Consider the following 26,762-nt stretch of genomic DNA (forward strand, 5'->3'; position numbering starts at 1 on the left):
AGTCCTGTGTCCGGGGCAACAGATCCTCTTCTATTCTCTCTGAATTTCAAGAGGGACAAAAAAAGGCTGGAGAGCACTCTCCCCCTAGCTCTTCCTGCTTCCAGCTGGACCAGTTAGCCTCTCTGCACTGCAGTCCGCTCCTCCATTATGGCTTTATAGGCAGTATATCTTTTGGAAGGCGGACACAGAGACTCTGTATGTGGGATGGACACACAGCGGCAGTGCAGATGAGAGGGAATGCTATTCTTGGTCCAGATAACCAGCTTGCTACAATACTACTGGTGAGGGTAATATGTGAAACTGCAGCTGCCACGAAGAGGCAGTGCAGGGGCCAGACATCAGTATTTGTCCCTCGGCAATTCTCAGTACATTTCTTTGGTGGTTGGCACAGTGAGTCTGCCTAAAGCTGGCAACTGTCAGTAGGCATAGGTGGCAGCCAGTCTCCGTTAGTGGCAGGGAGAGAGGTACAGAGCACTCATCGCCTGGCTGTTTGAGTAGAAACTAACTTCCCTTTTTTAGGAACTCTACAAAAAAAAAAAAAATCTTTGGCAACAGGTCGGGGACCTGCCAATGTACAGTACATAGCCACTTTCTGCTTTACAATAGATAAAAAAGGTGCACCCAGTTTTTGCAATGAAAGAAATAAGTGCTTAGCCAAGTACCAGCTCTTTTAAAAACAGGAATGGGGCTGTAGAGGAACACGCATCCAATTCAGTCCTCCATGCCACTGAAACCAGCTCAGGCCCTGATTATCATCTTACTAGTTCAGCAAAGTCCCTTTTTCCCTTTCAGAGAAGCAACCCCTCTCTGCCAAACGGTGTTTCCTCTTTGTTCAATTGTTACAGTTCATACACATAAATATGCACACATTTTTTTGCTCTGCTGTAGTCAAACCCTTTCATCAACATAATTACCAGGATGAAGGACGACTCTGGATCCTCGGGTTCCTTCTGGAGCAGCAGGGAACATGTTGCTTCCCAGTCCAACTTCTGCCATGCAAGGCCCAAGGCTTTCACTCTTCCACACTGAGCATAACAGGTACAGAAAAGAATGCCCCTTCACCATGGGCCTGTGTTTATTGCAGCCAACCCCCACCATTTTGCATAGTGTGTGCCTCTGGGGATCTTTAACCCCATTCAACGGCAATCGTCCTGCAGTGATTTTAGTGTCCGTCACTAAAACAGTGCAGACAGCTTATTCTGCCTGGAGCTCTTGCTCATCTGACCTCTTGCTCACTTTTAGCTATGGCTTTTACTTTGGTAGCTCCTAACCCATAGGGCTAAATAGTTTCTAAGACTGCTCAGAGATGATCCTGGGAGCCACATCTGTGAGGTGAGGCCAGCACGTTTTGTGGAGAGACAAGTGCCTGCCTCAGGGTTTGGAAGGGGGCTGCCACAGTCCTGGCTCAGCACAAGGCAGCAGCCTCCCAACAAGAAATACCGCTTCACCGCACTGATCTGGCTACTCACACATCCCTAGAACGTCACTGCCACGACACAACTCTGGATGCTGCGTTTGCTTTTCGGCAGAGTCCCCAACTGATCCATTTCAGCTGAACTTCGGGAAAAGCCCATGCTCAGGTGAGCGCAAAGCAAGCACCTCTGCTGTGGCATCTTTACACAAAGGGCCCTGGTTTCTCTCTCCCAACTGACATCCTGGAAGTTGCAATCATGGCAAGAGTGAGCAATTGCCAAAACCAAGGGGGAGACACGCTGTGGACCGAACACCAATCACATAACACAGAGGCACTCCCACCAGTTACCAGTCTGTCTATACATATATACACGCACGATAATATAGAGATTTGAAAAATAAACCTTTGTTTCCTCTGTATATTATAAAATAGCATTTAGGATCAGTCTGAAGGGACATGCAGAAGGGATTAAGTGATAACTGCCAGTCAGGCAGCTGAACAGCGATGATTGTCTCTCGCGTGGAGATGTCGGTGCTGCTGTGACCTGTGTGGGGATGAGTGCTGGCTTGCTCCCCTCGCTCCCAGGCCCAGCACCAAGGTAAGATGAGACCCAGAGTCACCTGCTGAGACAAAGCATCCTGCACAGCACTGCCCATGCCCATGCCAGGCCCGTCTCCAGCACGCACACTCCTAGGAGGCTGCACTTGACCTGCTAACAGATGCCCGTAACTGGGTGCACCAGCCACCTTTCCCCTGCCAAGGGCTGAGTGAGCGGGCTTGCCTGAGAAGTAACACAACACTGTAATGTAGCTGCGAGGTCCCCCGTTGCCCTCTACACAGTCGTTTCGCTCTTCCAGAGGCCAGTCTTCATGCCAGCCATGCTCTCTGCGCTGGTGAGGTTGATGTCGTACTTGCTGCCCTTCAGTCCCCCGTTCTGATTGGCCACGTTGAGCGGGTAGGACCTTCGCTTCGTCTCCTTCTCCATGGTGTTGGCTTGCTTGAGGTTGTCCCGGCTGGTGCTTCTCCGCTGAGCCCGGCCAAAGTCTGGAACCTGGTGGCTACCACTCCCATCGCTCCCATCTGACTGCGTCAGGGCAGCTTCCCCTTCCTGCCCTGCTCCTGCCTGGGCCCCAGGGCAGCTGTTATTCAGGGGGCTGTTCCTGCTGCTGTGGTAGCTCTCCGAGTGGCTGTTGTGCAGGCTCCCGCTCTCGCTGGACAGGTGGTCAGGGGCCGGTCCCCGCAGTGCCTTCAAGCGGTGATGCTTGCCCTCCCGGTACTGCTTTGCTCGGCTTTTGTGATTCCGGCGTCCGTGCATGTTGTTGGAGTACCTGGCCACGCTGGCGTTCTTGTTGTTGGCAGGCTCAGGTTCCTCATAGCTGGCCGGCCGTGGGGTGCAGCTCTCAGCCTGGCTCTGAGCCACCTGCAGGTTGGTGAGCTTGCAGTGGCCCACCGTGGAGTTGGTGCTGCTGGGTGAGGAGGAGGACTTGATGGAATGGGCCACCTCAGGGTTGCACCCAATGAAGACCTGGGAGCCATCCTCCACGGCCATGCCTGGATGCACATAGGCCTGCATGGGCAGCGCGTTGCGATAGGATGGGCAGCAGGCGAACCAGGAGTTCAGTACGTCCCGACGCCGCGCACAGTGGTGGACAAAGATAAAAAGCCCCAGTGCCACAGCTGTGACTCCATAGAGGCAGCTGAAGATGATGTTCAGGTACCACCTTTGGGACACAGCCATGGCTCCAAATGTCCACAGAGCAAGGTACAGGGAATGGGTGATTGCCAGAGCCCAGAACTGCACCTTCAAGGAGTAGACACTGTCCACGTCCGGGCTGGGCATCCCTGTGTTGAGCGTGACCGAGAGGGAGCCTGAGTCTGTCAAGAGGTTGCTGCTGCCTCCCAGCCTCGGTGCTGTCTCCAAGGCTTCAGGGGGGTCTTTCTGGATCTTAGACTGGCACTGCAGCTTGATCCCGGCACAGAGAAAGTAGATCCAGGTGATGAGCAGGATGAAAGCTACGGGAACGTAGAAAGCCCCCAGGCTTGGCCTCCACACCAACCAGCAGCTGCAAGCCAGAGGAGAACAGAATCAGCCCCTGCCCAGTCTGCTCCTCTCCCAAGTCCAGCCCCGTGCCTGACAGCTCGGAGCAAACTGCAGCAGGAACGTACCACTTCGTTACATCACAGCCACCCCTGCACCAACCCCCGTTCCTTGAACGTGGCTCTGCTGAAGACCTGTCCCTGCTCCTCCCTCACACAAGCACTGGCAGCTGAAGAATGAGCTAGCAGGAGGGCAATGGCATGCAATTTGCTGCGCCTGTGGCACTTACTATGGGTTATTATCCCGGTAGTTGTGGATGTTGACGGCCGCTGTGATGCCACAGATGATGAGAGGGATCCCGCCAGCAATAAGGTAGAATCTGCAATGAGAGCGCCCTTGCGTCACCTGGCTGCTCGTGCAACAGCTTCCTATGGGCAAATGCTGCTCCAGGCTGGTGCTGCAGGTAGGGAAGCCTTGGCATGACAGCTTGCAGTGCCAGCTGCCTTATCACCTCCATCCTAACCCCCTTTCTTTAATTGCCTGTAGCTTTCCCAACCCTTTGTCTTGAGCCCGTCTTCCACCTGCCTTCAGAGTGAATGCATGTGGGTAGAAGAGCAGGGGAAACGCACCACTTTGCTCATTCAGAAAATGCTGCAACTTCCCGTTATAAACTGTGACAATGCTGCGGGACCCAGAGGATGTACCCTGCCCGAGGGAATCAGAGGCATGGTGCTTTCCCAATAAGAAGGGGCCTGGCTGTGGAGGGTGCAGCAGGAGGTTGGTGCAAGGCAAGACCAAGTGCTCTGATACAGAACACACTACTGAATACATGCATCACGCTCCGGCACTGCACTAGCTGCTTCCTGCCCCACGTGTGATAATCCCGGGGGCTGCAGCCTGCAGTTTCTCAGGGAGCAGAGGGCCTCCCAGCTCCGTGCAATGCTGACATTGCCTGGCCAGTCAGACCTTCTCCTGAGTGCTCACTGCACTCACGTCCCAGCACCCCCCATCAAACTGGAGGGAAGTGACTGTACCGTAACATTGGCCGAGGGGCAGGCTGCGACACATCCCCATCCTGTGGCTGGGGTGCCTTCCACGTTACCTCCTTGTAGATGACTCTGGCCTTCACAGCCATCCATAGCAGGGTGGATAAGGAAGAGTAGTGCAAAATGATGCCAACCTGCAGGGCACACAGCCAGGATGAGGGTGACTGAGGTGCATGCATCCAGGATGAGATGCACTGGATTCAAGGGCTAGGAATCTCCCCTGGCTGCAGTGACCCTCTGCTGGGGCTGACCCTTGCTTTGCTAAGGCCCCCGATCTGCTGCAGTCGTGCCCTCTCCTCCATCCACATTTCTAGCCTGCCCATAGCTATAGGGAATCTTCTCCAGGGCCCCTCCAACCAGACCCGCATCTCTGGTCCAGGGCCGCTGCCTGGAGGAGACAACCAGGTGGAGGTAGCTGTTTTTCCTGTTCTGGTACTCTGGACACTGCCTGCCACCGCACTGTGCAGTGCTCTGTCCTGGGGGCAAAGCAGCAGTACGGTTCCTCCACTGCGACACAGGCCACGCTCTGAACCGGGAGGCCTGCTGAGCTGAGAAGCTCACCCCTGCTTCCCCCGAGGCTGGCGCAATCATGGCTGTACCTACCGCTTGGCAGACGATCAGGTAGTTGGTCAGAGTGATGCCTCCTGCAAACACGGCGGATGTCATGGCAATGTGGAAACAGAGGTTAAGGAGCATATGCCAGCACTTCCGGGAGATGTGAATGGTACTGCAAGAGAAGCATGCAGCAGTGCTGATTATCTCCTGGCATGTAGGGAATTCATCCCCAACTGGGCACTGGGAAGTCGCTTCCAGCAACCAGAGACATGCTACTACTCTGCCTTGCTCTCTACCAATCTCAGCAGAAACAGAAGCACCCCCTGCTACCTTCAGAGGTGCTCTCTCCAAGGGGTGCAGCCAACACTATCCCAGCACAAGAAGGATTTGGGAATTGCAACTTCTTGTTACTCCTGAGTAGCTGTTCTAAGAGAAACACTCAGATGCTCGCTGGGATTTTTAAGTGTTGAGCCTGCTGCCGGCGGGGAGAGGGGGCTCACGTGAAGACAAATTGCTTGGCAAAGTCTTAACAACTGCTGTATTTGTTTTCTGGTTGTCACCCCAAGGCAGAGCAGCATTTCTGCAACCCTACTGGACTCTGGGATCCATTAATACAGTAAACTAGACTTCAATGCGTCCTCGATTGTTGGCTGAAAGGACCTGCTGCTCCCCTGCATAGAAGTGAGCTCCATGAGGCTACAGATGGGCAAGGAGAAAGAGAGAGAGCTAGCTTTGTGCAGGGGTTGATTCCAGCTACCTAAGATGCAGCAGAAGCTAGCTCTGCCTCCCCTGCCTGCTGTGCCTCACTTTGGGCACATCTTGCACTACAGCTGGAGGCTTCTGTGCAGCCCTAGCAGGTGTAGTCATGCAGGCTGTAATTACCCAAACCTCGGTAGGATTCCCAGTTCCACACCAGTGACCTTGCCAGCCCTTACAGAGACTCTGGCCTCCACTTCTCCACAAAAACTGGATCCAGATGGGAGACAAGCAGTAAGGAGGCAATGCCTGGATCCCAGAGCTCACCCAGCCTGTGTCCTGCTCTGCTGCTAGCTCCCTCTCTCCAAGAGTGAGCAGGAGCCACTTTCCATCCCAAACCAACTCACCCACCACCAACGTTCAGCTCTGTGGTGGCTCTAAGCAGCTTGGGGCCCATTGCTGGCTTACCTGTGGTTGATGATGTAGGTGATGATGGTGGTGAACAAGCAGAGCAGCAGGATGGCTGTGCAGGTGTAGATGACAGGGTGCAGCACCTCCGGCGTGCCCTGGGCCTCACTGGGGAAGGTGTTAAGTTCCTGCTCAGAGGGAGAAAAAGACCTCTGGATTTTGGTGCACGTTGACCTCTGCACGTTGCTGTGACGGGGGCTGCTGGAGACCTGGGTGCCCTTCAGAGGCTCCCGGCAGGTAGGCAGGGGGAGGAACCAGGGGCTGTCTGAAGGGCAGGGAAAGAAGCGGGGTGCTGATGTTGGGCAGGGGCTGCTGGCTGGGAGCAATGCTCTGCCTCCTCCCCAAGAGGCACATGACCACTTAGCGCAGGGGCCAGTACAAGTCCTTGGTGGGCAGACCAGCTGGCTGCATGACCGATGTCCAGACCGGGGGTGGCAGGGTGGTAGAATGGGACCACCCACGGAGTAGGCTCTGTCTGGCGCTCCAGGGACCTCATGCTGGAAGTGGGTCGTACGCCCCTGCACCTCCCAGCTCTCCCCTAGCTGATGGGACACAGAGCAGTGACCTCTGGTGCACACCGTGCCGAGGCCAGACCCGAGCCCTCCAGCAGCCCTCTCCTTACCATTAGCACCGCAAAGTTGTTCATGTGCCTGCAGCGCAGGGTGGTGATGTTGGGCTCCTGCCGGGCCAGCTGGCAGCCCTCCACGCTCCAGCCCCCGTAACCCCCCAGCACCTCGAAGTTCCAGTAGGCAGCTACGGGGTCGGCACCCTCCCCGAAGTGCCGCAGCGAGACCGTCACGGGGTCCGTGAGGTTGCTGGCTCCACAGCCATCTGTGGGGGAGAGGAGAGAGGCTGAGGGGTGCGCTCCTGGCTCTTCAGCGGCTCTTTCCCCACCCTTTCACCCTCTGGGCCCCAGCTTGCCTCTGCGAGTGGGCTGCGAGCAAGGCAGGCCCATTGCCTCTCCCCACGACCCTTGCCAGGGGCTGCAAGAGACTCAGGCTAGGCTGGTGCTACCAGCTCATCAGGAAGGAGCATTTGGCCGCTAGGGGGTACTACGACTCCACGCAGGGCTCGGCGCCATCCCAGCAACCCAGGCACCAAGCTCTTGCTGCTGGCACAGTCGCAGCGGATTCGCCCCTAGTCACCGGCAGCCCTCACACCCTGCCGCCCCAGGCCAGGAACCTCACGTGTGCCAGCGTAGATCACAGGTGTGGCCACGCTGCGACGCTTGCCGTCGTCCGCCAGGCGGGAGGAGTTGCTGGTGCTGCAGAAGAGCTTGCCGTTACGGAAAGCCAGGAACTGGAGCTTGCAGTCGGCGGGCGGCGGGAGCGGGGCCCACGGCGAGAACAGGCTGGGTGGCAGCTGGATGGAGGCTAGGGCGATGCTGTTCTGAGGAGACAGGGGGCCACAGGTGAGCCACATGCCAGGTTTGGCTGCTGCAGCTCCCGTCACAGTCCCAGAAGCCCTGCACAGCCACAGGTCATCTCGTCTGCCTCTGGCTCCCGGGCAGGGGGCTGTGCGAACGGCCCCACGTTGCAGCCAGGGTGCTCAGCGGTTGCTTTCCAAGCCTGCAGCTGCAGAAGCATGTCTCTGTGGTGCCCAGCCATGCCACAGTCCCTGCTCAGAAGCAGGGCTCATCATCCTGGGTGCAGGCTTTCCACAGATGCAGCAAGACACAGTGTGGGGTCCCTTTGCAAGGGGGCAGCTAGTTCAGGACAGGTCTCCCAAATCGGAGACAAAAGGCCCCTTCTGGGGACCCTAGGGATGCTGCAGGGAGCCCTTCGCTGGCTTCAAGTGCCAGTCACGCTGCAGCACAGGCCTTGCCTGACCTTTCCCCACACCGCTCAGCCCTGCCGCACGCTGCGGCTTTGCCCCTGCCAGTACCTTGATGTGGAAGCTGGCCAGGGAGACGTTGGGCCGGCCTGTGGTGCACCTGAACTGCAGCTGCTGGTCTGCCAGAGGCTCGGCTCCCCGCTCTGGCAGCAGCGCCCGCCTGCCCTCTCTTTTCTGGAACGCCGTGCAGCTCAGCCCCATGAAGCTCTCGGGCTTGATCAGGTAAGCCTCGAAGGCAATGTTCCTTGAGTTCTGCAAGGGTATGCCATGGCAAGGCCCGTTAGCAAGGGCACTGCCCCCCGCGTGACAGACAGCCCCTGTGCGCTCAGCACCTAGCTATGCAGACACCCCCATCCTGACCCTGCGCTGTTCCAGTCCTGGACTCCCCCCCTGCAAACCCTTCACCCCTGTCAATGCCCTCCAATCCCAACTCTCAGCCCCTTGTGCCTCCCCAGCCTGGGCTGCTCGCCCCCACAGAGACCTCAGTCCTGACCTACGGGACTTTGCAGTTGAGCCCCGCGCTGTTCCTGCCCCAGCCGCTCCCCCTCCCCAATCCCTGCTGCAGCCCCTGCTCTGCCCAGTTCCCAGCCCCACAAAAGCGATGGGAGGGCCCCTACCACGGCCATGTGTTGGGCATTGCTGCTGAGCGTGTAGCCCGCAATCTTCTCCACAGAGCGGACAATGCTGGTGCAGGCCTTGTCCTCGATCTGCGCCATCCACAGGATGTGGTCATCCACCAGCATCATGTTACTGGCCATCTCCACAATGACATCCGTGAGCTGCAGGGGAGCACAGGGCAGGGGGGCTCCGGTCGCCACAGCCTCAGACAGACTGCAGGGCAAGGGCAGGGCAGGAGGTGGAGGCCAAGAGAGCAGCCACGGTACCCTGGAAAGCTTGCAGCTCCTTGGCAAGACTCCCCAAAGCCATTCTGAGTGCAGGATGGGCCCCCTTCCCCTCCATGCTCACCCCCTCAGGATCGTGCCTTGGCAGGGAGCAGGGGAGGGAGCATCACCTGCTTTATCTGATCAACATAGCCGATGAACTTCTCGATCATCTGGGCCACGTAGATGACATCCATCATGTCAGAGAAGTTGGCAGCTTCGGCCGTGTACACGCGCAGCTGGTGAGCCAGAGTCAGGGCATTGGAGGCGTTGATGGGCATCTGCGGAGCAGAAGTGGGGGGTTACTAGCACGGTGAGGCGTGAGCGGTCAGTGCGAACCCGAGAGCCACAGCACACGCCCATCCCCGGTTGAATTGTGGCAGACACGTCCCAGCTCCAAGGGCAGACGCTGCAACGCCCCCTCCGATGACCGTTCACAGCTGCCAACGAGGGACCAGGCTTTCAGCCTTCTGCTTTGCCCTGGGGAAAAGCAGGGCCTATGACCTCCTGGGCGCAGCGCCCACTCACCAGCACAAAAGTGTAAAGCACGCGGGTGATGTCGTTGGTGTACAAGCAGTTGGAGTAGTCGCCCTCCTCCCAGCGGCCCGTACGGTCGCAGCGCCGCGACGCCTGCTTCTCCGCCGTTGGACCCCCGCTCACGGCCACTGAGGTGAAGGGGTACTGCAGGCAAGACTGGTAGGCAGTGATGCCAGCCAAAGTGCGGGGCCACCTGCCAGCAGAGGGGAGAGGCGTGGGCACAGTGAGCACGTGCCTGGCCATGGGAGCCAGCCTGCACCACTTTGAATGCACAAGTGCCGTTTCCTGGGCCTGAGCAGGCCCCTGACACCAGCCCTTGTTGCCTGATCTCCCTACAGGCTCCTCTAGACTCTCCCCAACCCCATATGATGGAAAGGATCCCAAATGATGATTTGGGCCCCCCTGGAAACCTGCTTCTGGTACAGAGACTTACTACCACCATCCCGCTCTAGCCTGCCCTGCCCACTGCCTTCCCTGGCTGGCTGGATAACTCCTCTCCTTGCCTACTGCTGAAATCCTGCATCAGGAGCTTGCTGAGCCTCTCTCCGCATGTGCCCGATTCTCAAGCACTACAACAAACAGCATCAGGTCCAGGGGAACAGGGCCCCAGCGCTTTGGCTCTCGGGCAAGCCGGATGGTTAAAGCAACAAAATCTGCCCATGGCCAAGAGCGAGTGGGACGCAGCATGCACGCACGGTTACGACCCAGCAGCTGTCCCCGAAACCTCCCTGAATAGCTGCTCTGTTTTAGCTTACTCTGCTCTGCTCTCCACACAGCAGCCCTGGCCCTGCAGCCATCAGCGAGGGCACCGGTGCCCCTGGGAAGGGCCCTGCTAAGAGCAGCCAGCCAGCACGTCTGCGCACAGCATATGCGTGCAGAGCTGCTGGGACAGAGCTGCACACGGAGCTGGGGGCACCGTGCCACGCGTAGAAGGGTTTCCAGCTGCGCGCTGGGCATCACAAAGGGAAGAACTTCAGACACTCCAGAAAGGAGCTGAGATTTTTATGGGGTAATTTATTTCCCTCCCTGGAAAGCTTGGCTCGGCCCAGCTGCTGCAACATATGGTTTGCGAGACTCCCCCTGCTCCCCTGACGCCACAGCTGGATTAGGGGATGCACATGGGGGTCACGTGGTCTCCCCCAAGCAGACGCCCGGCCCCACAATTCCTTCTGCTTCCCACAGGACTTTGCAGGGGCTGCAAGACCTAGCAGCCCCTGGCGTACTGAAATGAACCTGACTGGGTCGAACTAAAGCAGCTAGCTGCCGTCCTGGAGTGGAGTACGATAGCTGTGGAGCTTACCTTGCACCCCAACCCTGTCCTGCACCAGGAGTCAGCAGCATGGACAAGCATGCCTACTATGCCTTGCTCTGCCTGAGGCCCTGGTGGTCCCGGTCTCAGAAGATGCCTTCTTCACACCTAGTGGCAACCTCTCTCAACCAGGCAAATCTTTGCACAAAGGTCCCAACACCCCTGCCCTGCCCCTTGCCTGGACACCCCTTTACCTCCTCCCTGCCCTTCCCAGCAGTTTCTGGGGCAGGTACCCTCCTGCTGGTGCCTCTCTAGCACTTGAGGCGCCCGAGCCCTGCGAGGGGCGGCTCCCACACAAGCCCGCTGATTGCTCCAGCTATCTACTCCCATATCCTGTTCTGCACGGAGCGGAGGGGGTGGGGTGGGGAGGGAAGGGGGGCTGCTGCTAATTTAAGCCATATTTACTGTACCAGTAATTTATATTCCATAAAGGCCCAGTCGAGGTTACAGTGGGCTCCCAAAGCCTTTAGTCTCTTGCCAGAGAAATTCCAACACCTCTGCCTCTGGAGCCCGTCTGTGCTGCCAGCGCGGGAAGCCTTTCAAAGGAGCCTCGCTATCACGGGCCGCCTAATCATTGCCAGACGCCAGGTCACCTGCAGGCCTGCCCTGCCAGCAGCCTCCCTTCTCGCCTGCAGCCAGCCGGGCGCACAGCTGGCCCAGCAGTCCCTGCACACTGGCACCCACAGTGCTGGCGGGACAGCGCTTGCAGCATTACATTCATGCTGGGGCAGTGCAAACAGCTGCAGCTGCACCAGTGGAGTCCCAGGATGGCACGACCCTACTGGGAGCAGAGAGGTGCACCCAGCCCCAGGCAGCTGCATGCTACTCCAGGCTGATTTCCACTCCACTCAGGCACCAGAGGCTGAACTCCCTTGTGTTCCCATCCACCCCTAAGCCTTTGAATGCTTCCAGCCAACCAGGCTCAGCATCACCCTGGAGTTTCCCACAATGCCTCTGGGTTGGTCAGCAGGAGAGGCAAGAGAGGGGTCTGCAAGGACCTAGGAAAACCAGCCCTACCGCAGCACGTAGTGTCTTGCCCCCCAGTGACGTGCAGCCTTGGGTCTCACCTGAAGTCCCCACGGTTGTTCGTGACCCGCTCAGCAGGGCAGTACGAGGCTGAGGTCTCCAGCACCACGATCTCCACCTTCTTGCTGACGTTGCCCTGGGCAGTGGAGACGGCACACTCCCACTCCCCGTTGGCAGAGATGTGGATGTTGGAGAGGATAAGCTCACTGCAGGTGGGGGAGGAACCCGATGGGCGGACCTGAGCAGGCAGGTAGCCCGAGGGCTGGGCCAGCACAACGTACAGCACCCCTGACACAGCAGGCAGGGCCACGCACCCGCACCCAGCCTGTGGTGTCGGTCACTACCCCGGGGTTCAATCAGGAGCCTTTGCACCGGGAGGCTGTGGGTGCCTGTGTGTTCACCCCCAAAGGCTAACGATCCCCCTACCCTTCTAAGGCCCCTTTCCTCCCAAAGGAACCTGCAAGCTTTGGGTTCCAGTCCTTGCAGGGAGGACATCTGACATGGGCTGCACTCGGGCACCCTCCTGAGGTGCTGGAACTAGCACCCAGAGCAGAAGGCAGCTGTGGGCCCATGTGAACCCCCAGGTCACCCCCTGGCAGGTGCTCCCACCTGGTGATGAAGGTGCAGTCATGGATGAGGCTCTGCTCCAGGATGATGCCAGTCTGCTCATCCTCCTCCACCAGCACCCGGTTGTGGTACCACAGGATCTGGGTGCTGTTGTCCAGGTAGGTGGCTGTGCACTGGAAGGGCAGGCGGTCGCCCTGGAACACCACCTGGCGCAGTGACGGGATCAGGTGGTGGGTGTGCAGCTCAGGGGCACCCGCTGCAGGGAAGGGCAGATGGGTGAGCTCCTGCCCCAGACTGCTGCCCCCTAGCCTGCCTCAGCCACCTCCCAGGGCACTGGGGCAGCCTGCTGCGAGGCTGGGGTCCCAAGGAAGCCTGGCACCCACACCACAGACGTCACTAGCATGGCTGGCACAAGCTGGACTCCTCGGGGGCTGTGCCCAACTGGGACTGCCCAGACCTCAGGGGGTCCCTGTCTAAGCAGCCCAGAGTCCTGGCTCTGTGGCATGCAACCCCACCCTGCCATCCACTTCCCATGGCCCCAACGCCTCACCGCAGCGCAGCTGCCCCTCCCTGGTGCTCCGCAGCGGCTTGGCATGCAGGTGGCGGGGGTAGATGCAGAGGGTCTTGTCGGAGATCTGGGCTGAGCGGTTCCGGGCCCAGGGTAGCACCCATCGCAGGTTGCAGTCGCACGTCAGGTACTCGGTGGCAAAGTCACTGGAAGAGGCAGACCAGGGGGATGGAGTCAGGGACAGATGAAGGCATCAGAGCAGCCAGGATGTCCCTGCAAGCTGCAGCAACTGGAAGCACGGGTACAAGGGCTAGGGGCTGGCAGGGGCACAAAGCTTTGGAGGCAAGGGACAGACCTGCTCCCAGCTGCTCACTGACTGCAGGAGATCACAGGGGCACGGAGCAGCACTAATGGCCAGGAGGGCGCCTGCTTGTGAGACAGGTCCTGACTCTGGCTGCAGGAGGGCAGGCCGGGGTGGGCCCCTCTGATGCCATGAGGCTGTGGGCACAGGCATGCAGATGCCTGGTAGCCATCAGCACTTGCCTCCTTTGCACCCACCCTCCCAGTCCCTGCGCAGCAAGCCCGTGTGGTTTTGGGATGGGCGTTCCCCTCTCAGCAAGGTACTCACATGAGTTTCAGGGATGGCAGCTCATCAAAGACACCCGGCTGGAGGGTGGAGAAGATGTTCCCTGACACGTTGCTGGCAGACAGGAGACAAAAGCCTGGTGAGGGCTGACTTGCCCAATACTCTTGGGCTTGATGCATGGTGAGCCGGGCCCCCCGAAGGGGCAGCCTGGGGAACTGGGTCCCTGAGTGAGCACCGCCTGGCTCAGAAGCCAGCAGATCCTCACCCACTGCAAAGCCAGGTCCCTCCCAAGCTACCTAAAGTTGATCTCCAGAGAGGTGGGGACAGGGAGCTTGTAGCCCAGACACCCAGTGCCAGCATCGAGCCCTGCACACAGGTGCCACAAGCCTTGGGACCCTGCTCTGTGCCAGCAGCACAGGTAGGCAGAAGGGCCCTGGACAGTGCTGAGTCTGGAGCAGGCATCGTCCTAGGCTGCAGTGCCCCTGCCAGCTCCTTACCAAGGGTCCTGCCTGCTAGGTGGGAGCCCCACTGCTACTTACAGCCGCATGAGGTTGATGAGACCCAGGAAGACGCTAGCGCTGAGGCAGCCGATGCGGTTATTGGAGAGGTCTCTGGAAACAAGCAGGGGAGAAAAGGTCTGTGTGAGTACTGAGACTTCTCCCATCCACAGCAGCGCCTGGGCACCACCCTGTACACTGGCCTGCTCACGCCCCCCGTACCAGGGGCAGGGAGCAGAGCACTGGGAGACTCAAATGCTGGAGTGAGGAGAGCTTGAAGAGTGAAGAGGGGAGATCACACTCCCTGCTGCCTCCACCAGCCCCTAGTTCAACTATCCCAAAGCCCCAGCTGGTAACTTCAAGGACGGGCTCCAGTCTGTATGTCTGTGTGCACCCCTTAGCCCGAGACACCCTGCAACTCGGGGGGCACAATTGGGCACTTACAGTCGCTTCAGTTCTGAGAGGCCCAGGAACGCGCCAGGCTGGATTGTGTTGATCAAGTTGTTCTTTAGGTCCCTGGAGAGAGGGAGAGAAAGAGAGACAGAGAGAAAGAAATCAAGACCCAAGAGAAGAGGGGCCAGCTCCTTGCAGAAGGCCCTGAGCCTGGGGGAAGAGGCAGAGCAGGGCAGCACGATGGTCTGGGCAGATTGCTGCTCAGCTCCTGGCTTATACACAGTGCACCCAGCTGGTGCCAGGACAGTGGCCAGGCTCCTTGAAGATGCCTCTCTCCTCTTCTGCCCTGGCATGAAGGCAATGGGATGGACCACCGGTGCCACCTTCGGCCTTGCCTGCTCACCCCCGTGCATGATTGAAAGAGTCTGTCCCCTTTGGGAACAAGCTGGGCTGCTGAGAAGCAGGGCACCCCTCACCCTCCCTCGCAGTGGTACTCCTGTGGGAGGAGACCCTCTCCTTCAGCATGTCCCTTGCCATCAGCCCGCAGTGGGAATGAGGTTTGCTCTGTATCTGCAGGGTGTCAGCCTGCCAGCTGGGGTGGTGGCAGCCCCATCACTCCTACCAGCCAGGGGAAGCAGGGAGCCAGTGCCTGCGCCTGAGCCTCTGGTTTGCACTGTGCACAGCTGAGAGGATGAAGCCCCTGCTGGAAGGAGGGGTGGCATGTGGGGCTGGCACGCGGCCCCCCCACAGGGAAGGCATCCCCAGCCAGCTGTCTTGGCTACAGCCTGTGCCAGCTCAGGGCAGATGACGGGGTTGAAATGTGGCTGGATCCAAGTGTGTGACCCTGTCCAGGGCCCCTCCAGGCGCCTCTCTGTGCAGACACCCCCGCACTCCTGGATCATGTTCACAGCATGGTTTTCCAGGCCAGGGAGAGGCTTCGCGCCATGAGCCTGGATGCACTGTGCTCTCCGAACCTCCAAGCACAGGGTTTTTCCTGCGTTGCTGCCACACTTGCTAATCCAGGGTTAAGGGGCTCTGCCTCTCTGTGTGTGCACTACAAAGCTGGTGGTACCACCTGGATCCTCCACTGCCCTTCACGAGCCCAGCTCCTGCCTGAGAGCATGCCAGGGTCGTCCGAGCACCCTCCCACAGCCGAGGCACCGCTGCCTGCTGGGGCCAGGGTGCGTGGGGGTTAACTCCACAACTCTTACAAAGCACTGGAAGGGGGGGTGGTCCTGGAGGGACCCTATTGTTAGTGCCGTGGGTTCAGACTCTCCAGCCAATCCAAGCCTGGGGCTGCAGGGCTGCCAAGTGCTGCGCAGGAACCTCATTAGCAGCTTTCAATTCAATTCCCCTCTAATTATCTCTGCAAAGGGAAACAGGGAGCCAGGCTGGAAACTGTTACAGCTCCCTGCTGGGTGCCTGCTCTGGCCCTGTGGAATGAGGCCAGGCTGCCAGCCCCTGTCCCAGCAAGCCTGCACCTCTGCAAAGGAGTGAGTCTGGAGGGTGGGGAGCTACCCAGCTGCTCCAGAGACGCGCACTCCCCCCGGGCAACCCCGGGAAAAAGGCGTCCCACGGCTATGACAGGTCACATCTCCCATGACAATGTGATGCGGGGCAGCCCAGGAGCTGCTGTGCGGTGCCCCAGGGGGCGGGGGGGGGGAAGCAGGCCTGTCTCCAACACAGTCAGATGGCTTTTGCAAGACACAAAGCAGCTGCCCTCATATTCCAGCCCATTCCATCACATGCCGGGACAATCATCCGAGCCTCCGATTTCCTGTCTGCATCACTAGACTGATCGTACGGCAGCCCTGCCCCCCCACCTCTCTGCTTTCAGACACTGTGATGGATTGATTAGCCTTGTGCCATGCCTCAGGGACCCAGCATGAGAGCAGCAGAAATGTGATAGGGGAGGGGACGCCAAGGTCAGGCCCCAAAGTCCAGGAGGTTGGTTTCCCACTAACTTTGCATAGGAGTCCTTGGCGCTGTCTGGGGTGGGTTACTGTGCTCCACTTGGTGAAGAACCCTTCTTCCTGCTCACAACCTGCCACTTGCCCTCCTTGCTGTCTACTTCATCCATGTGAAGAGAGAGGCACATTTCAGCCCACCCAGGCAGGTCGGCTGGCCTTGCCACAGCATGGACTGCTCCATCCTTACCAAGCAAGTGGGAGCAGCTTTCATTGTGTGGCATGCGTTTTCCCTGGAGACCTGGGGCTCAATGTCCCAGGGGCGCTGTGCAACACCAGATCCAACTGGCCAGAGGTGACCTGCCCCAGATCACACCCCGGGATCATGCTCCTCTTTATCTTCTGTTTGCATCGCATCCAGGACCAGGAAACGTGCTATCCATCCCTCCCAGCAGAAGCAGCGTGGCCAATCTCTGGTCTTAACACACGACCGTGGCACCAAGCAGATCGGTTTTCTACAACCTCCCAGCACACGCTGCGCTCCAGAGACACATGCACCAGGACTGAACACGCCCAGGACAGATGCCACGTTGTCCACCATTCCCTCCTGAAGCCAGATTTCAGGAGCGTCAGCAAGGGAAGGGATTTGCACAGATAAAACTCAGTGAAGAGGATGGGCTTAGACAGCGGGACTGGCCAAAGGCAAACATCACGGAGAGCTCGTCTGCTTCCTGTCCCGGCCTCTCTCTGTCTGCAGCCTTCTGTCCTCACCCAAGATACGCTCATTTTCTCCAGACAGGGAAACGGATGAGAGGTTTAATTATAACTCAGCCTCACTCCTCTGGCTGGCATGCATACAAAGAAGCAGAGCCTAACTTTAACCCTGTGGTACCAAGCACTGTGGTAACACAGGGAAAGCCTGCCACAGACCTGTCCCCAAAGGAGCTTAACACTGTCCAGACCCGGCACTGTCTGCAAGAACAAGGAAGGCTCCCTTGGACAGCAGACGGCATGAAGCTGAAAGCAAGCCCTTGCCTCACTGAATCTAGGCAGGTTTCTTTCACACCTGCCTGCTGGAGCTGGCTTCACTGCTTCCATATCTGCTGTAGCTAAGCACCCCTGCTGAGGCCTGGTCTACGCCACCACGTTGCATCCACAGACCTCGAGCTCTGCTGACACAAGTCTGGCTGGATGTACATGCAGATGGAAGGGGTCCCAGGCACATCAGCAGAGATCACCACCTCCCCCACCAACATGTGGCCTTTGCCTCCACATGTCAGCCGACGAGGAGGCATGGGAGGACAAGTCCTTCACTTCTGGAAGCCTGATACCATTGGCAGGAACAAGTCCACAACCCATTGTACCAACGCCTGGTACACGCTCGACTGCCTAAGATCCAAGCTGCCCAGAAGCCACCTCCCTGCCATGCAGAAAGCAGCTTAGCAGTGCCGGCTGCTGCAAGTATGCAGAGCTGCAGAGCTGCCCAGCGGCACCGTGGTCTTGCCCCTCTGGGAGAAAGGTTCCTCAGAGATTCTGGTCCTGCCTTAGGGCCGGTACTGATCCCCACGTCTCAGCGTGGCGCTAACGGGGGTGGGACGTGGGACTCTACCCTCTTCGTTGATCCCGCCACCACTGCAGTGCTGGGACACGGGGAAGACAGAGACTCAGTGGCTCTTCTCCAGAGCCAGCCCCTCTTCCCGGCATCCGATCCACATCTGGGGCAGTTCTTTGCTCCTCTCCACTTTCCGCTAGCCAGCTCTTCTGGCACCTTCCCCTTTACACGTGGCCTCGGAGAAAAGAAAGCTTGCCCAGGCCAGAGAAGGTCGGCAGAAGGAAATGGCTTCATCCCTGGTTCTCAGACCGTGGGCTGCCTGCCTGCCTGCCACGTGGGGGGATGCTCTCACCTTCCCAATAGCAGCGCTGCCCTGTGCCCCTTGCAATGAGATGGGCCAGGGGCCTCAGCTGACAAAGCACCTTGGGTCAACTGAGGAGGACCAATTTCACACCAGATCCACTGGCCACGGTCGTGGGGAGACGGGGGCAGCCCTTCTGCCGCAGGAATTCCTGCCCCGTGCCCCTCGGCATAACCTTATTTGACAGGCAGCCGATCCCATAAATGTCTGATTTACGCCCTGCCAGAAGCTCACAACTGCCGGGCTCTCAGGGCTAGGTACAGCCCCTCGCCTGAAGTATACTGACCACGTGCGCAGCCCGTGGGGCCCTTTCTCACTCGCCGCTGCCCCTCCTCTCTTGGGCTTTCAAATCATCTCATGTCCAAGGGCGCATTGGCAACCCTCCAGACGGCTTAACTACCACCTGGATTAATGGTATAAGCAAGGTGGCAAGTTACCCATCTGATTTACCCACCCTAGGGGTCACAGCCCTCAGGAGCAGGGCTGCCAGCCCCACAGAGACTCAGCTGGATTTGGGGCATTTTAGAAACGGCCACAGTGACGTAATCCTCTTCTAGCCCCCTTCCTCCCACAACGGCAGCTGGAGACAAGATCCTTCGTCCCTCCGCAGCCTTCCCCCCACACCACTGCTCACGCCCTGCCCGAGTCTGCTCCAGAAGCAGCTGCATTTTAGTGCTGGGGGGACACGGTTTCTGCAGCTGGCACTGGAGGGGAGAGGCATGCAGAGGGTTGCAAGATGGTGGTTACTGCTGACAAGCCAGGGATGGGGCTGATTTCTAGGGGAGACAGCGGCTTGAAGCTGCCCCTCTGCGGTTTTCCTCTTACAGAGGAAATGAGCTGAACAAGAGGCTAAGCTCTGCTCTGAAGCATGTCCACGCCGACTTCCAGGAGACTGTGCAGGCTGCTGGCTTCTCTATGGGGACGGAAATTAGCTTTGCTGGCAATTACCAAGGACTCCCCAGCAAGCCCTGACCTGCCCAGGCAGTCGAGACTGGCCCTAGCAAATTGGACAGGCCAGTTACCATTACCCGGCACGTCCTGTTACACAAGTGCTACAGCTCGCAGCCACCCCGGTCTGGCTGCAGGTCGTGGCTGGTGGGCCCTTGAGCAGAGCCACAGCTCTGTCCTCCAGCCCAGAGACAAAAGACGGTTGCTTTATTCACGTTACAAGAAAATTAATGCCTGGAGAATTCACTCCAGCAAACTCAACTGCGAGCCGCGCTGACCCTGCGCCAGCAAAAACATGCTCTTCCCAGCACGGCAGCTGGGAGGGAAACTGCAAGCCTGGCTTGCTGCTATTGGCTGCCTGTCAGAGAGCAGCCGCAATAAACCCAGCAGTAATTAACTCTCTGGAGAGGTCGGGGAGCTCTGGAGGCTTGCTAGAGCAGCCCATCTCGTGCTGGGACAGCCTGGGACCCCCGCACCCCCACTCCGTGGGCATGGACCCACCTCTGAAGGCTGCCCCATCACCAAGCATCCATCTGCCCGCAGGGCAGGTAGTGGTCTCTTTGCCAGCACCATCCAACAGCCCCTGGTTAAAAGATGTCAAGAGACAGATAATCAACCACTTTCTTCACATGGAGGGTGATTCTCACTAACTAGAGCAAGCTACCCAGGGAGTGGTGAATCTGCCATCTCTTGGCTGGATTCATACATTTTCAAGCCAAAAGAGAGCACTGTAGCCACCCTGTCTGACCTCCAGCCCAACGCAGGCCAGGGATCATTGCCCGGGGTGCCTGCGTCTAGCCGAGGACTCGTGGTCCAGTCAAGTCTGTACTTGAAGCAATCTTTACCCATGCACAGTCACATCTGAGCGGCGCTACCAGCTTGCAACGATCCCATTCAAAGGAAAATCCTGTTGCCGCATTAACCACAGAGCCGCTACTGGTATCACTAACATTTTTCCGCCCCATTACCTTAAGTCTATTTCATAGTCAAGGGCTATGCAGAGCCGAGTGGCAGGAGATTAGCAAATGCTACAACAGAAAGCTCCTGCCTGTGGGCAAAGTTGTTTCTGGAGCTGCCTTATCCAAGCCGGGTTATCTCACAGGCATGTGATAACAGCACGCTGCAATTGTCAACACGGCCTCAAATGGGCTGCGTGCTCAGGGAAGCCTGGAGGAAACCCATTCGGTGTATTAGCTTGTATCTGATCACAACCGCAGAGCAACACTAGGCACTGGTTAAGGGGAAAGGGTCTCTCTCGCGCACGCTCGTAGGAGAGACAGCAACAGACTGAGTGACTAACCAATATATTCCCTGCATGCGCATGGAAAGATGAGTGTTGGGGGGCATGAATTTCTCCTTCTCCTGTCTGAAATCTGGCAAAGCTGTTTTCCCCTTATGCTCCCAATTAACAGCCCATACATGCTGAGAAGGGACACAGAGATGCGTTTCTTTATTTATAGGAGCTCCATGGAAATTGGTCACTGGTGTATGTGGGGCCAATGGCTTGGCTTAGCTGCCACTGGAGTGAGCTGTTCCCTCCGTGTACAGATGGGGTGACAAGAAACGACGCGACTGAGGCTGCCCATCAGTGGCGGAGCTGAGAATAGGACCCAGGTGTCCTGATGCCCAGCCTATCGTTTCAGCCATCAGTGGCTGGTGCCTCCTCGCCGTTCTCTGGGTACTGCCAACCTTCGGGGGCTTTGGCAGCTATCCGCTCCGGATTTCAGAACAGACTAGGTGGCCTCGCATCTGTATCCCACATTTTCTCCTGCTAAATTCAGAGCCAGCAGCAGTCAGGGAGCTGGGAAGTGATTTAAGTTAGGTGGCCTCCCCTTCTGCCAACCCTCCTAAGCATGGGCAGACCCCTCCACATGGCATTAGGAGGCAGAAAGGGAGGCTCAGGTTCTTTGGGGTCATTCACATCCCTTTCAGGGTTTTTTTTTGCCAGCATTCAGACATCAGCTTCCCTGTCCTGACCAAGCTCCAAGGGGGTGAGAACATGCTGTGGCCCTACGTGTCTTGGGTGCTTCATCCCCTACACTATCAGGTCAGGTTCACTTCAGTGGCAACTGGACCCACTTCGATGCACACCCCGTATCACCTCTCCAGGGCTAAGCACATAGGGTGCTGTAGAAATGTACAGTCCTCTTCCCCACACCCATTACCCCCAGAGATTTCCAGTCCCCTGAGCAATGCAGTTTCTATGGCAGTTAATTCCCAGGCAACTCAAAGCTGCGGGCACCTGGCAAAGCTGGGCTTTGTTTGGTGGTTTTGTCGTGTACATTGCTAACCACCGGGAGCAGCTCTAAGGCCACCAAACTCCCGTCCCCTGGGATCTTCAGCAGTGATTCAACTGCTGGCCACACAGATGCAAACTCAGGGCGTTTTCCCTGCAACCTCCAGACCCCCTTCCCTCCCAGGGGCCCAACTTCCTCAGGTCTGAAGAGGACTGGGAACGATGGATCAAAACTCAGATTATGAAAATATTTCACGGCGCATCACAGGGTGACCTCATCTCAGCACACGCTCCGTCCTGCCAACAAAAACAACCCAACCACTGTTTAGTTTCCCAAGTCCTCTCCTGAGGAAGCCAGAGTCAAGAGCAATGGCTTCATGAAGTCTGAGCTTTACATTAACTCTTGGCTGACTATTGCTAAGCATGCTGGCACTCTCTCTTTATATATTGCTACAAATTACAAATGACTTCCATACACCAGGGGCAAATGACAGTATCGCTCCAGACATTATCTCTTGGGAATGAGGACTGAGCACTTTGCTCCTACAAGGGTAGTGGGTGAAAGGCTGTGTAGTCAACCTCAACTTCTAAAGGCCTGAAACGAGGGAATCATATTGCCTACGCTGCAACTGGCTCTCACCCTGCAGTTACTCTAGATCTATCTTTGGGATCGCAAATGTAGTCAATTAGCAACACCAGTCCAGACCTAATTGGAAATGGACCTGGCACCCCAGAAGGACCTTCTCAGAGGGGCTGATACAGATGGGTCAACAGGGTGATGCCTGAATCACCCGCACATGCAAACAGGAAGATCAAAAATGAACATGATCAAATGGGACCGCTCTAATGACATGAATATATGTGCGTGCAGCAAAGTGCAACCCATGGAGCACTTTCATGGAGATGCTTGGCGAGACCGGTAGGAAGGGGGAACGGAAAGAGCCATTGCTTGTGCGTGATTCTGGAAAAATGTCTAGTCTATGACAAGAGCACGAGAAGAAGAACAAGCCTTTGAGCTTCACTGCCGGGTGGATCACAGCATAAGGATGGAAAAGAGGAAGGTCAGAAAGAGCCAGCCCCACCAGCATACACACCACATGGCAAAAACAGGCTAAGGACATGACACCGGCCTTTACTTTCCTGTGAAGCACTTGGCAGTGGCCTCTGCTAGACACAAAGGAAGCAGACCCGACTGAATGAGCAATGATCCAGTACATCACAGCAGTGCCTTGTGCCCTAAGCGTCCTGAACAGCCCCCACAGAAATGCACATCAATCTGCTCAAGAGGATGCTCCTACTGATACGCTAGAAGCTGCCTCCTGCCCCGGGACTCCGTGGGGTCGCTCCTGCTGTGGGAGAAGGGACGCTGAGCCCTGCACACGACTCCTAAACTGACACGCACTCTCCACCCCCATCTAGGCACCGGGACAGAACCGAACCAGGCCCCTGGGGGGAGGCACAAGTCCTCACGTGGGCATTTAGCTCGTGTTTCCTTTACATCTCTCTCTTCAAAGCCATCTCCTCCCTTTTATTTTTAGCAGCTGCTGCTACCTGCTGGTTTTGTTCTGCAGCAATTTAACACTCCTCAACTAAATGACTCTTCCTGGCTCTCGGCGCAGCGCCGAACTTCCAACCTAAACAGAGTGGCCGCGCTTCAGGAAGGGGAAAGAAACGCATTGCAAATATTGTTCTTTGTCCGGCTGTGCAGTCAGCAAATGCTCCAGTTTATCAGTTCCAGATTAATAGCAGCTGGGAGGCACTCTGCCTCACCAAGCCCTTATTCTTGTCCACACAGGGAAGTTATTTGCATTCGGGTACAGTACAAGCCTAAAGCGGACTGGCTCTCCTGGATTAACTCTGTACTCTGGCCGCTGTGAATCAGCTTCATCCAGTTTGGAAAATGAATTAAGAAAGGGTGGACATAGACAATTCAGAATCAAGTACTCTTATCTCAGAACAGGAGTGACCCCACTGGGAGTTAATCAGGAATAACTAATCCAGAAGACCCTGCTGTGTAGGTAAGCTCCAATTAGACTCACTCCTCGTTCTGTTTACAGCCACATGGTTTGGAGGGATCTGCAGAATACAGGACATTGCCAACCATTGTTGAAATAACATCCTAGAAGAGCGGTACTGACTTTGGCTTTGCATCTCATCTAAAAACAAGGCACCCTGGGACCAGGCTGAGGGCAAAGTACCTCAGCTAGGCTAACAGCTGGAACATTTCTCTTTGTGGGATGTGCATTACTGCAGGACTTACAATTAGAGTTTCCCTGTGTGCCTCAAGAGAAACGGGCTGACCTAGGAAGGAGCTGGGGCTAGGGCAGGCCCCCAGGGAGAGCTGGCTGAGGCATGGAGGGTACGTGTCCTTCTGAACCACCCTCTCAGACACAAGGTAGCCCCACGTGAGCCAGGGAACGCCTTCCCCAAACATATGCAGCACCGGGCAGGACTGCCCTCTGGCTTTGGCTCCTCCCCAGAGAGCACACGGCCCCGGTGCGGCAGGCAGAGAGCATGCAGCCGCGTGGGTTACCCCCAGCAGGCAGCCCCCAGCGTCTGGAGACATTTGTTTGGACAACCTGCATCTTCGTCTTTTGAAGAGCGCTGTTCTCCCTTGGTGCTCTGGCTAAACTTGGGAAAGGACAGGCCCCAGAAGCTACTTCAAAGCGCTTTCCGTCTCCCCCACCGGCAGCCTCTGTCCCTTCCGGGTTACAGGCCGGGGGCGCCGCGCTGCATCGCAACCCGTGATTTGCACGTTATCAGGGTGGAAAAGAGGCCCTGTCACAACTGGTCATGGGCGCAGAGACGCTGCCTCCCCTTGGCTGTCTTTAAATCCAGGCTTATTTCCTCTCGCCCTGTGAAAAGCTGGGATTCGAGACCGCCAACCTCTTATAAAAGCACGAGCCCCAACACTTGAGACACCCACGGGCCATTCCTACTCCCTGCCACGGCACATGGAGTGGCAACTCTTCAGTGACTGAGGGTGACAGCACTGTGAATGACTGCAAAAGGCTGGGAGGCCAGTACCACACCGAAGCCTTTTGCCTCCCAGCTGCTCTGGGTCAGCCTTTTTCCTCCCCATGGCCATTAACCCAAACCCAGCGGGATCCACAGGACTTCCCAGCCCCAAATGTGTCAGAGTCAGTCACGTTCCTCCCTTCAACCTTACTAGGGTGCATCACTGCACCTGCTTGGGGAGCTGCTGATTTTCTCGGTCGACGAGCCCATTTTGGTTTACACTGATCCTTCAAAGAATTAACCTAAAAAGCCACAGACAAAGGACCCCCTTGGGTGTTGAGGGAGCAGTCGGAGAGGTGTCTGCGTGCACGCAGCGCCCAGGTGAAGGTGTGGTGCTGAAAGAACAGCTCCGCTCACCTGGGCGCAGGCCGGGGAGCTTCACCCCGCCAGACCGGGCGAGCAACACCAGACTCGTGGCCGCTACCCATGCCCGGAGTCTGGGGCGTTCTGTGAATTGCCCAGAAATTGGCCTGCCTGCTGGTACAATGCCCCCTGGCCTGGCCAGCCTGGGAACTCATCTCCTGTGGCAATACGCAGCCGCGGAGGCAGGAATAGGCAGCCACCTCCATTCCCTGCGACTCCAAACAGGTCACAGGAATTGCCACATAGGGGACCTGCTCCTATAATTAAAGCGCTGCATTTGTTTAGGCTGTGAAAGCCTGGAGGAACTTCAGACACAGGCCAGGACCCTTCTGTGCTAGGCACTGGGCAAGCGCAGAACAGCAAGCCAGCTCGCAGTCCCATTTCAAGAGAGGAAACACTAGGGCAAATAGCCAGGGAGGGGAACGCAAGGGAAAAGGGAGACGATACGGAAGTGGTGGGGTCTTGCCATACAAGTTGCTTGACTCTGTCAAGTTTTTGTAGGTATCCCAGAAAAGGAAGGGAATCCTTATTCTGTTTCAGAGAGCAGCTCCTACCAGCAGCTGCCCGGAAAAGCACAAAGTACCCAGCCCTGGGCAATTCTGGACTACCCTGTTCCCAGGGGGGTGGTCTGTCTCTCTGACAGCCAGCAAGAAGCTAGCACCCCAATATACCAAGAGGCTGCCATTCCCTCTGTGATGGGAGAGGACATACAGGTGATGCTGTGACTTAAGAGCAGTCATTAGCTCTGAAGCTTCGTCTTGCCTCCCCTGTCCCGGCTGGGGACACTGCATCCTCCTCCTCTTCCCTGTCACCTCTTATAAAAGCACGAGTGAGATGTGAAGCTGCAGGTAAGCACAACGGGGTTAATCTTCCGCAAATCCTTCTCATAGGAGAAACCTCAGCCTGCTTGCACAGCACAGACAGGCTCCTCTGGGACAGTTCTTTGGATGCAGCCCAAAGACTTGCAAAGCCTGAACATAAACAGCCAGAGATAATATAAACTCTCCCCTGCTCACCCTTCCAAGTTCATGAAGTTCCCCCGGGACAGCTGCGTCCCTGGGACTTGAACCTATCGTTCCACCCAGCACATCAACAAGTGACAATAGCAGCAGCCGCGAATACTGGGACTTTATCCGACTTGGCCCTGGCTTCCTGCCCACTGGGCACAACAAGCATGGCGACAGGCGCTTCAGATCGTGAATGACACGAGCAAGGCAGGGGCCAAGCTCCGAGCCGCCTTCAGAAAGAGCCAGGGGAAGGACTGAGCACTGCCTGCAGCACAGAATTCATGTCCCTGAGGCTGCAACAACTCACCCCCTGCTGAGAAGCAAACACCACCAGTGCCAGTGTAATGTGAGCAATGTAATGTGAGCAGTTGTTTGTCACCTGCTATTTGGTTGCCAAGTCACTGATGAAGATGAGATTAGCTGGGTGAGGACGAGGGCACGCGTGCTTGGGTAACATGTGCCAGGCATGCATCGCTACCAAGGGAAACCACCTTTCCTGAGACCCTGGGCCTGGGGTGATGGAGAGGATGTGCAGATACCATGCACCCTGCTCACGGCAGAGGTTTGTACTTCGGGCTTCTGTCCACACCAGGCCGCCTCTCTTTTGGGATGAAGACTCATCTATGCAATTCACTTACAGGGGGTTTAATTACACAGGATGTCGCACATCAGGGCCACTCCTGAAGTTCAGGCAGCAGGCCCTGCCCTTGGCTGCGCAGGTTAAGGGGGCGAATTCGCCCACACCGCTGCATTGCAGAGATGCTACCCAGATGGAGCCAATGTGTTTGCATCTGCACGGAAAGCTGCCACCCCAGAGCTCCCAGTGGCTCTCCGCCTCAAGCCCTCCCTGGGAATGAGCAGCATCCTGTCTGCGCTGCTGCTCAGCTTGGAGGAGACCCTGCTGCCTGCAGCGTTTGGCCCCAGCTGCCAGGCGGTTTGCATGGCGCTCTTGGGGGAGGCCACGCAGGGTGCTGGCGAGTGCAGCGTGCAGCTCAAGCGCCAGGATGCATTTTTCA

General features: G+C 57.3%; 1 protein-coding gene across 1 annotated transcript in view; it reads right to left on the reverse strand.

Annotated features, from left to right (window-relative positions):
- Positions 1-2,246: 2,246 nt before the first annotated feature.
- Positions 2,247-26,762, reverse strand: part of ADGRA2 (adhesion G protein-coupled receptor A2) — a 70,251-nt gene continuing 45,735 nt past the window's right edge. The window contains exons 4-20 of the mRNA XM_019514320.1: positions 14,406-14,477; positions 14,004-14,075; positions 13,507-13,578; positions 12,921-13,084; positions 12,413-12,626; positions 11,845-12,009; positions 9,460-9,661; positions 9,063-9,212; positions 8,668-8,829; positions 8,102-8,302; positions 7,405-7,606; positions 6,840-7,048; positions 6,218-6,345; positions 5,102-5,225; positions 4,487-4,632; positions 3,742-3,831; positions 2,247-3,477 (exon numbers count right to left, since the gene is read on the reverse strand). Coding sequence (XP_019369865.1) covers positions 2,247-3,477; positions 3,742-3,831; positions 4,487-4,632; positions 5,102-5,225; positions 6,218-6,345; positions 6,840-7,048; positions 7,405-7,606; positions 8,102-8,302; positions 8,668-8,829; positions 9,063-9,212; positions 9,460-9,661; positions 11,845-12,009; positions 12,413-12,626; positions 12,921-13,084; positions 13,507-13,578; positions 14,004-14,075; positions 14,406-14,477 — 3,604 coding nt within the window. The remainder of the gene's footprint in view (positions 3,478-3,741; positions 3,832-4,486; positions 4,633-5,101; positions 5,226-6,217; positions 6,346-6,839; positions 7,049-7,404; positions 7,607-8,101; positions 8,303-8,667; positions 8,830-9,062; positions 9,213-9,459; positions 9,662-11,844; positions 12,010-12,412; positions 12,627-12,920; positions 13,085-13,506; positions 13,579-14,003; positions 14,076-14,405; positions 14,478-26,762) is intronic.

The sequence above is a fragment of the Gavialis gangeticus genome, unplaced genomic scaffold, assembly GCF_001723915.1.
Source record: "Gavialis gangeticus isolate Ggan-Ray unplaced genomic scaffold, GavGan_comp1, whole genome shotgun sequence".
NCBI lineage: Eukaryota > Metazoa > Chordata > Crocodylia > Gavialidae > Gavialis > Gavialis gangeticus.